Source organism: Acipenser ruthenus, chromosome 13 (assembly GCF_902713425.1).
Source record: "Acipenser ruthenus chromosome 13, fAciRut3.2 maternal haplotype, whole genome shotgun sequence".
Taxonomy (NCBI): Eukaryota; Metazoa; Chordata; class Actinopteri; order Acipenseriformes; family Acipenseridae; genus Acipenser; species Acipenser ruthenus.
This window is the reverse complement of record NC_081201.1, coordinates 2,024,727-2,034,877: the sequence shown is the minus strand read 5'-3', so window position 1 is coordinate 2,034,877 and position 10,151 is coordinate 2,024,727. Positions and strand designations below refer to the sequence as shown.

The following is a 10,151-nucleotide window of genomic DNA, read 5'->3' as shown; positions in this document are numbered from 1 at the left end:
GTCGGTTGTGATGCCAGTCCTCTCCAGTGTGTGTGTATTTAAGGCACAGAACAGAGACACTTAATCCATTCAGTGTCCTTGGGCCTGACTTTGTTGCTGGAAAGTGCCATGGACTCTCTTATTTAGAAACACCAGCGATTGCTGCTACAGCAGTCCAGAGCAGAGAGCAAATATGGAGTAAGTATTCTCAATCATTAATCTAAATTAAGTAGGAAGATATTTCTATACATATGCATGTGGTTCTGGATGAGTTCAGGTAGTATATACAGTGCCTTGCGAAAGTATTCGGCCCCCTTGAACTTTGCGACCTTTTGCCACATTTCAGGCTTCAAACATAAAGATATGAAACTGTAATTTTTTGTGAAGAATCAACAACAAGTGGGACACAATCATGAAGTGGAACGAAATTTATTGGATATTTCAAACTTTTTTAACAAATAAAAAACTGAAAAATTGGGCGTGCAAAATTATTCAGCCCCTTTACTTTCAGTGCAGCAAACTCTCTCCAGAAGTTCAGTGAGGATCTCTGAATGATCCAATGTTGACCTAAATGACTAATGATGATAAATAGAATCCACCTGTGTGTAATCAAGTCTCCGTATAAATGCACCTGCACTGTGATAGTCTCAGAGGTCCGTTTAAAGCGCAGAGAGCATCATGAAGAACAAGGAACACACCAGGCAGGTCCGAGATACTGTTGTGGAGAAGTTTAAAGCCGGATTTGGATACAAAAAGATTTCCCAAGCTTTAAACATCCCAAGGAGCACTGTGCAAGCGATAATATTGAAATGGAAGGAGTATCAGACCACTGCAAATCTACCAAGACCTGGCCGTCCCTCTAAACTTTCAGCTCATACAAGGAGAAGACTGATCAGAGATGCAGCCAAGAGGCCCATGATCACTCTGGATGAACTGCAGAGATCTACAGCTGAGGTGGGAGACTCTGTCCATAGGACAACAATCAGTCGTATACTGCACAAATCTGGCCTTTATGGAAGAGTGGCAAGAAGAAAGCCATTTCTTAAAGATATCCATAAAAAGTGTCGTTTACAGTTTGCCACAAGCCACCTGGGAGACACACCAAACATGTGGAAGAAGGTGCTCTGGTCAGATGAAACCAAAATCGAACTTTTTGGCAACAATGCAAAACGTTATGTTTGGCGTAAAAGCAACACAGCTCATCACCCTGAACACACCATCCCCACTGTCAAACATGGTGGTGGCAGCATCATGGTTTGGGCCTGCTTTTCTTCAGCAGGGACAGGGAAGATGGTTAAAATTGATGGGAAGATGGATGGAGCCAAATACAGGACCATTCTGGAAGAAAACCTGATGGAGTCTGCAAAAGACCTGAGACTGGGACGGAGATTTGTCTTCCAACAAGACAATGATCCAAAACATAAAGCAAAATCTACAATGGAATGGTTCACAAATAAACATATCCAGGTGTTAGAATGGCCAAGTCAAAGTCCAGACCTGAATCCAATCGAGAATCTGTGGAAAGAACTGAAAACTGCTGTTCACAAATGCTCTCCATCCAACCTCACTGAGCTCGAGCTGTTTTGCAAGGAGGAATGGGCAAAAATTTCAGTCTCTCGATGTGCAAAACTGATAGAGACATACCCCAAGCGACTTACAGCTGTAATCGCAGCAAAAGGTGGTGCTACAAAGTATTAACTTAAGGGGGCTGAATAATTTTGCACGCCCAATTTTTCAGTTTTTTATTTGTTAAAAAAGTTTGAAATATCCAATAAATTTCGTTCCACTTCATGATTGTGTCCCACTTGTTGTTGATTCTTCACAAAAAATTACAGTTTCATATCTTTATGTTTGAAGCCTGAAATGTGGAAAAAGGTCGCAAAGTTCAAGGGGGCCGAATACTTTCGCAAGGCACTGTATATAATCATTAAGATACTATTTAGTTACAGTAAAGTTTACAGGATCACATCAAAGTGAGTTTATTTTGGATTATTTTTGCCTGTTTTTGATTGACCCTTGTAATGCAGTATTAATAATGTGGGAATCTGTTTCTAGTGGTCTAGTAGTCTGCTTCTTGTGCTGTGCTCTTTGAGTCTCCTGTGTGTGGTACTAATAGCTGTGCTCTTTGAGTCTCCTGTGTGTGCGTGTGTGCGTGTGCGCGTGCATGCGTGTGTGTGGTACTAATAGCTGTGCTCTTGTGCTTCTGTCGGTGGCATTGCACAGCACGTTGAAATGTAGGCGTTGGCACTTCAACATGCAAAATCCGCAATGCAAGCATCTTACAGTGGGACCCGTCTTTAAAAAAAAAATTCATAGTCTATAACATGCTATCCCACATGGCATACCTTTTATATATATTTTTTTCTTACTAAAAAGTAGATTTTTTTTTTTCTTATTTTTTTTATTTTTATTTTGTGTCCTGGTAGTGAGTGTTTTTTTTACACCTGGATCTCTTATGGGGGTAAAAACACAGGGACCCAGGACAGAATAAGTTACAACAAAGGAAAGTGAATGGTGACAGAGGTGCCCTGGTGCGCTGGGCTGCTGTGTGTCTAGGCAGGGTAGTAGCAAGTGCAGATTCCCCAGTGTGGCAATGATATTCCTTAACGGCTGCTCTTCATCTCCTGACTTTCAAGAAAAGACTACCATAGGGATTGAGCCATGCTTCTTCAGACTTGATCTAGTTCTGTTAAAACACGTAGCGCCTGTTCTGAACTGCAGAAATTAGCCATGATGCCCTACACGTGGAATTCTAGTTAACAAAACGTCGTGAGCGTGTGGTTCTTTTTTTGTTTGTTTGTTTTGTTTCTTCCAGGCTTCAAGATGGACTCGCGGTGTGTTCTGTAATACACAGCCTGAAGGATCAGAGAAGCAGAGCTCTTGTGTTTTTGCACGATCACGCCTACAGCAGGGATGGACCGGGCTGATGCGTTGAGGATGGAGAGCCTGTATCCAGAACTTGTTTCACTGACCGCTGAGCCAGAACTCCTGGGGCAGGGGGGGGCAGGGCCCGGGCCCCTCTCCCTACTGTCTGTGCTGAAGGAGGAGGAGGAGGAGGAGGATGGAGGGGGCTTCGCTCTGCCAGAGCACAGCCTGCTCCACCCCCACAACACCTGTAAGTCACCTGAGATTCAGACCTGCTGGGGATCCCTGGAGACAGGAAGACATTTACAGTAGCAGTAGTTGTGCCCACTGCATGAAATAAAATGAAAAAAAGTTATGCCAAATTCTTGTAATATTTGCTGATAGTATTTTTTTTTGTCTCCTAAAACACATGCAACAAAGATTATCCGCCAAAATTTTATATTTTTATTATTATTATTTGTACAACATAAAGATTAAAAAGTGAACAAATCAAATTGTTTCGGTGAATTGCACCTTCATCAGGATTTACAAAAGAACCGGCGCAGCTATATCGTAACTGAAATCCTTACAAAACATAAGTCAGCAAATCCATTAAAAACAAAAAAAGGTAGCAAGTTACTGTACGCTGTTTTCATACAGTGATGATGATGATGGCAATAATATGTTACTGCAGGTATATCGGAAATGGACTGGATGGGAGAAGATATGGACGTTCACCTCCTGGACATCCTCATGGAGGACACTCCAGTGATCTCTCCGGCTCTGTTGCGTGCGGTGGAGAGAACCTCGAAACTCCTCCCTGCCCCCCGGGGCCTCCTCAAAACAGAAGCCGAGGCGGCATGTCTGGGCTTGTCCTCCACGACCGATCAGGTGGCTCCCTACACCCCGCCTCTACCCCCTTGTGTGCCCGCAGTGACAGCAGGCAGCACCCCTGTGACTAATTATCCCAATAACACTGCAGAACTAACAGGTAGCCAGCTGCCTGATACAGTGGAAGTCAAGGAGATACGTTGCAGTTCATTATTTCTGATTGACGGTTTGCTGGTGCCTGTAAGAGACCAGTGTGTTCTAGCACTAGAACCTTCCTCCCACTCCCCTGAGACGGGAGAGAGCTTGTTGAGGCTTCAAAAGGTCGCCCGCTCTTCCCTGGGCAGAAAGTTTAAGAAGAAGGAACAGAATAAAAATGCAGCGACGAGGTACAGGCAGAAGAAGAGAGCCGAGAGAGGCTTGATGGAAAGTGAGTGTTGTGAGCTGGAGAGCAGGAATCGGGAGCTGAGAGAGAAGACGGACTCCATAGAAAGCGAGATCCAGTGTCTGAAAGAGTTGTTGGAGGAGATTCAGAAAACAAGGACTAGCCGGGAGAGCGTGGGGGCGCCTGCTCCTGCAAACCAGACTGGGCATCAGAAAGCGAATGATTGAAAGGCTTTTTCTTAGGCTGCAAAAAACACTAATTAGTGAAACTATGGCTGCATTATGCTTTTTAATACTGCCTTGAAACCCCTGATGATTGTATTACCGACAGTTGTCATTGAGCATAGAGCTTGTCTCTTGTTGTGGCAAATGCTGTCATTGGCATCAGTTCGTTAAATTATTCATTTCATTGAAAACTATAATGTAATTGTAGGCACTACAGTCCTGTGATATTGCATACTAACACAAGTTTCAAAGACATGGTTGCCATATGGAACTTGGTTTCCCCATTCCAGAATGTGACCTTTCATCTCCTGGTTTCTCTAGTGCAGAGCAGGTGCAGCCAACAAGTTGAAAAGGTTTTGATACAGAAAGCCTAACCGGCGGTATAATTGAGATTATATGCCTGCCAGGAACTAAGGATATGTTTTAAATGTGTGTTATAGAGTTCCAGTAGGTATACAGGACTGGTTAAAACAAAGACCTGGAACATGACTTCTATTCTTCCAGAGCTGGAAGTTTAAAGAATGAGACCAGCTGGTATTCAAAAGCTAGTGAAGTCGCGCTGCTATATTAACACAGTATTCTTGTGTGAGACTTGCAGCGCTAGTTGGATTTATGTATGACGCTAGCGTTTTTTTTTACTCGTTACTACAAAAAGCCTCTACCATATGGGGGCCTGAGCCCCTGGTACAATCTGCTATTTCTGCAGCCTCTGCAGAGCAGTGCCTAAACTGGATGTGACCGTGTTACTAATCCAGCTGCTGACGTCACCAGTGCTGGGTAAGATTAGCATGGCCATGCTGACATATCCAGCTCTCGCAGTGTCAGCTTCCTCTCTCATTGGAATGAAGCAGATTTCCTTTCTCAACAACCCTTCTAATAAACCAAGTTTTCTTATTATGGCTTGGGGGTTTGGGGGTGGTCTGTCTCTGTGTCAGCAGTTCCACTATGGTTAGGTATGTATAGATATATAACTCAAGAATACTGTTTTGATGTTTAAGGAATTTAAGCATATCTGGAAGGAGAAGGGGGGTTATGAGTTTGGTGCTCACAGCCTACACTTGACAACACAGCAAAGAAACTCCCGGTGATCACACTTTCTGTAATTTTATTCACCAGCACAATATCATTAAGCAGCAATTTCCCTACACAATTTTATTAACGCACTCCTGTACAAAATTTATAAGATAAATCATTCATGATGTGGCAGAATCTGCCCTAAACCTCTTGAAAGTCTCAAACTGGATATACTGTGCAAATGGAAAGCCCTCTGTTCTTCAGAGAGGTGGCCCCTTAAGGCTTGTTAAAATACATGATCCTTCTAACCCAGTCACCCCTCCCATACTGAGAGGCATGAGCATCACACAACATGATAGACGCATATTTGTGTTTTGCCAAACCTTTGCCACTTAGGATCCAATGCAACCAAAAGAAATGCTATTTACAGTCTTAAACAGAAGGGCAATACTCCCTCTGCAGGGCTTCGTCACTGTTGATGATGATTTGTGTCATCGTGTGGGTTATCACAGGATGCATTCTAAGCCCGTAGGGACAGTAGGATGTGTCGCTTCTTGCCTCCAGGTCACCAGTCCGATTCTAGCCCATGATGTGGCAGGCAGGGTAGCAAGGGTCTGTGACACGCCCAGGACGAGATGGGTAAGGATTACGCCTTGGGGTGCTGTGCTAGTGATCAGTTTGGTCCCTTTGTGAGTTCAGCCCATCGCTGCGCAGTCCTGTGTCCCCCCTGAGATGCGTCTCCTTCTCTTTCACAGTCACCGCTGAAGGGGGGGTCGTAGCGGTCGGGCTGTTGTCTTGATCAATGCTTACTACACGTGAAAAATGGAAGTTAACCGTCATGTATCTCAAAACACTTTTAAACAAGAGAGAGAGATTATTGATCTGCTACTGTGGTTCCGTTGGTGCCATGAGCACAAGACACGGTTATAACATACAGAATGTAAAACTGAATTAACAACGTATCCATCAATCCTATTTCAAGAAGCAAACGTACCCAAAATACGATGTTGAGATAACAGCGCTCTCAGTCTCTGGACCTCTTCGGACAGTTTCTGGTATTCCTGCAGGGAAAAGAATTATTAAAGAAACTATAGAAATGTTTGTGCCTCTGAATTGCTTTAAACAGGTGGTGTAACTAGGCATCAGTATTTCCAGTGGCATTTTTCTTTCAGCAAACCACATGATACAGTGTGTGAGCACATGGCTGTGTCTGTAAACAAAACTCTGAAGAGCAGGAAGCAGTGACTGTCTGAGAGTGTAAGCAATCCAGCATGTTTAATTGGGCTTTGAACTTAACTGAAACGCTACTCAATCCTGTGTGGCTCTCTTTATGATTGAGCACCATTTGCAACATGGTTTAATCCCATACCTCTTTGCAGCTTTCCAACGTATCAAACTCGGACTTTGCAGAGGATTTACTGTCCTGCTTTGTTTCCTTTTCCTTTGTGTCTCTTAAGTAGCCGGCTTCTTGGAAGATTTCTTTCAACGTTTTGTTGTAGCCCTGGAAATGAAGACAACACCACACACAAAACCTCACTTTTTCAGAAGCCACTTAATATGCCCTTGTCCTGTGGATCCCATCGTAATGCCATTAATGGCAGTGCAAGCTCATTATATTTAATAGGACCTGTTACGATATAAAAAATATTGATTGCCATTTTGTGTGTTGCTATGCTAGCATAATTGTGTCTGTGAAGCTATTTTGAAATTAAGGCTGTTTTAGGATATGGTTCAGACAAGACTTATCTGTGACATTATAGAGTGTAAAAAGTCTATGATGGTGGAATCGCAGGTACGCAATAGTCATGTTTGAGGTGCTGCATCCAGGAGGGCTGGGGCAGATAAACTGAACTGCTGCCAGGATGCTACAAAAGGGGTAAACTTATTTGAGCCTCTGGGTCTGGATTCACTCGCTGTCTAAATAAACTCCCGACAGACCCCTCTGGTGTTGCTCAGGTTTGCATTGCTGAGCTCCTCCAGGTGTGCTGCTGCTGAACCCCGCCCTGTCTCACCTGCTCTGTGATGAGCTCATCATGGAGAGCCTGTTCAGCCTCATCCCATTCTCCCTGCAGAGTCTCCCTCAGCGTGGGATACACTGCAAGCAAGCACACCGTCACATACTAACCACTCAAAAAACAATGCTGCTTACATCCTTTTGAGAGTTTCCTGACGTTTGCTAAACAAATGAGCAAGTTGCAAGCACAGTGCTAAATTAATACCAAACGTTTGTAAATGTGGCATAATCTACAGGTCTAGCTGACTGTTCAATTTGCTCGTATTACTGGCCTTGTCTATTTTAGGTTCCCATGAAGATATTGCAGAGGTCCAGTAAAAAAAATAAAAAATTGTAACTCACATCACAATGCTTTCAGGTACTAGGACTACAATTACCAGAATGCTCTGGGTTTAGAGGTATCATTAAATAAGTGACTGATTAAAACCTGGGTGGAGGTGAGAAGGGTTCAATGAACCTGAAGTCATTGACAAGCTGCAAGCCGTGTCGTTCTCTCTTACCCAGGAGAGAGTGCGGGTGGCACACCAGCGGGGTCTCAAACGTCACAGAGTACATGCAGGTGCTCGGCTCCGACACCTGGGCCAGCTTATTGGCACTGCCGCAGGACAGGAGGACCTGGAGATGAGACAAACACACGGCAATGAGGACCCGGGGACCCAGCTAACACCTCCCAGCGGTGAGCAGCGCTGGCCACAAACAGTCGTACTGGCTTTTAACTGGCCAGGATCGTAATGCCGGTTAACTTTATTTGAAAGCCTGTGCTGAGCGTTTAACACCGTTTAGATTTCAAGTAATGAACCTGTATATTTCAGGTCCCACTGGCAGCAGAAACATTCTCCTACCTTGGTTTGTCTGTTTTTGGCTCCACAGGAGTCCCCTCCTCTCATCCACATGGCCACGAAGGTGTTATTCACGATTTCCCACTCGTTCCAAATACTGTGGAGATAAAAAACATTCCGAGTCACCACTCACTTCATGCAATAGATTTATTTATTTGATATATTCCAAAGCTGTCACCAAGGTATTTATAGTGGCTGTATGCTGTCCCCTGGCGTGCTGTATATGAATGACAGGAGTCCAGCCTTACCCCAGAATCCCGCTATACGCATTCCATCGGAACGACTGCTCGTGCTGCGTGATGTTGTGGAATGGGCAGAACTCGTACTTGTACCTGTCGGAACACATGAATACAAATGAAGCACTTTGATTGCAGTTACCTGGGATACATACGGCTGGGACAGGAGAATGGGAATGTTTTAATTGAACGTTTAGGATAGCACATTACAATGGTTCCAAACAACACAGCAACACAACAAGCACTTCAGCCCTACATCAGCAGTGATCCAAGAGGCTGCGATGGCTAGTACTTGAATTATTATGAAAAGGGATTGCCTTGACTTATGAGTGTCAGTTTTTACCTATCTGATATGATGTTACACATGACCTTAGTGCAACACAGAGGAATAAAACAATATGTACTGCTTTTAAACAAGGCGATAACAATTTAGCGGCAGGGGCACAACAGAGCTGCTATTTGTATTACTGCAAAGAAAAGCCTCTGCCTTGGCACTGGGTTCATACTAGTGCCCCCTGTGCTGTTGTGTGTCTTTAATGATTTAACGGGTCAAACTCTTACGTGGATTCTATGAAACTGAAGCACTTCCCAGCCAGCCTGTGGAGATGAGCAGGACCTGTGGGAAACAGCAATCTCAAATCACTGCCTGGAAGGTTTGAGGCACACTGTGAATGTCTTCATTGAATGCATGAGATTAAAATGAAAGGTTCGAACTGTTTCTGCATGAAGCAAACACATGTTAATACATTGGACTTGGACAGAGCCCATTAGCAGGTATTGTTTCTTAAGGAAGTTGCCCTTTAAAAAGGAGTGATACTCAAGTCTCTGAAAGTACTTTACAGTAGGTATACTCCTGTGCTATACTATACACAGTAGGACTTTCATTTTTACCTGATACAGCAGATGGTGTAAACTTAGGCTGCAGCCTGTTGCTCTGGGCTAACAGAGGATTGTTTAACCTGAAAGCGACATTACACATTAAATTCATTACATCATGAATAAAAAACCTCAATGGAAAAGTAGAAATAATAGAAACTGTATTAACTTACAAAAACAATACGCACTGCATATACTATGACACCTTTACAGTACCGCGTGGGAAATAAATACAGGGTCCTTACATTTTGCACTGTAACGATGGGAATACGCCTGCCCAATTACATTGTCGATTACTTGTCACATAATCCCTATTTAATGATATAACGTCAATGAGTCATTCTACGTCACGCAACACAGAACATGACATCGTTACTCGTTAGTTTTGTAGCGTTAGTAGTTGCATTTTTCTTTCTTTTTTTTTTTTAACACTGCACGCATTCTTACCCAAATGTATTCGGTTCTTCGACTATCTTCATCTTTCCAGCCGAAGCTGTTGGCACTGCAACACAGAACCATTTCATGATAACATTAACATGGATAAGCGTCTGCGGAATACGTACTGCTATGCACAGTGGTGAATATTAGAAAAAATGCCATATGCACAGTAAAATAATACAGGCGACTAACTTACTTTGCAAACTAGCAATGAGCAGCAGGCAACAGCGCAACACACGTCTCTGCTTAATAACACCGCACTTGTGTAGATCTGATTTATAAAACATTTTTAAATTAAAAAGGTAACAAACAAACAAAAAAATTCAGCACAATAATAACCAGGAAGTGTTAATACTGCAAACACATGACCTGGGTACGCAGGAAATAGACGAAGGAAAAATAAATATTGTGTTTCACAGAAATTAATGTTACAGAAACCAACCAGATAAGCGAACGGCATTCTTTTTTTTTTTT

At 43.2% G+C, this 10,151-nt stretch overlaps 2 protein-coding genes across 2 annotated transcripts; one reads left to right on the top strand and one right to left on the bottom strand.

Annotated features, from left to right (window-relative positions):
* Positions 1-48: 48 nt before the first annotated feature.
* LOC131740178 (cyclic AMP-dependent transcription factor ATF-5-like) lies at positions 49-5,226 on the top strand. Its single transcript, XM_059035426.1, has 3 exons — positions 49-177; positions 2,795-3,094; positions 3,518-5,226. Exons 2-3 carry the CDS (start codon positions 2,893-2,895, stop codon positions 4,261-4,263), a joined length of 948 nt encoding a protein of 315 aa, XP_058891409.1. The 5' UTR covers positions 49-177; positions 2,795-2,892; the 3' UTR covers positions 4,264-5,226.
* Positions 5,227-5,351: 125 nt separating this feature from the next.
* On the bottom strand, positions 5,352-10,127 carry gnptg (N-acetylglucosamine-1-phosphate transferase subunit gamma). Its single transcript, XM_034031702.3, has 11 exons — positions 9,874-10,127; positions 9,687-9,741; positions 9,255-9,322; positions 8,925-8,979; positions 8,376-8,459; positions 8,131-8,224; positions 7,789-7,903; positions 7,287-7,369; positions 6,644-6,775; positions 6,269-6,335; positions 5,352-6,083 (listed from the first exon to the last, which is right to left on the bottom strand). The coding sequence occupies exons 1-11, from the start codon at positions 9,962-9,964 to the stop codon at positions 5,941-5,943; spliced, it is 987 nt and encodes a 328-aa protein (XP_033887593.2). The 5' UTR covers positions 9,965-10,127; the 3' UTR covers positions 5,352-5,940.
* Between the last annotated feature and the right edge of the window lie 24 nt (positions 10,128-10,151).

Coding starts and splice junctions, on each gene's coding strand:
- LOC131740178 (XM_059035426.1), top strand. CDS start 2,893: ATGGACCGGGCTGATGCGTTGAGGATGGAGAGCCTGTATCCAGAACTT. Junction 3,095..3,517: donor GCTCCACCCCCACAACACCT/GTAAGTCACCTG, acceptor ATGTTACTGCAG/GTATATCGGAAATGGACTGG.
- gnptg (XM_034031702.3), bottom strand. CDS start 9,964: ATGTTTTATAAATCAGATCTACACAAGTGCGGTGTTATTAAGCAGAGA. Junction 8,225..8,375: donor GCGTATAGCGGGATTCTGGG/GTAAGGCTGGAC, acceptor TTATCTCCACAG/TATTTGGAACGAGTGGGAAA. Junction 6,336..6,643: donor CGTTGGAAAGCTGCAAAGAG/GTATGGGATTAA, acceptor TTTTCCCTGCAG/GAATACCAGAAACTGTCCGA.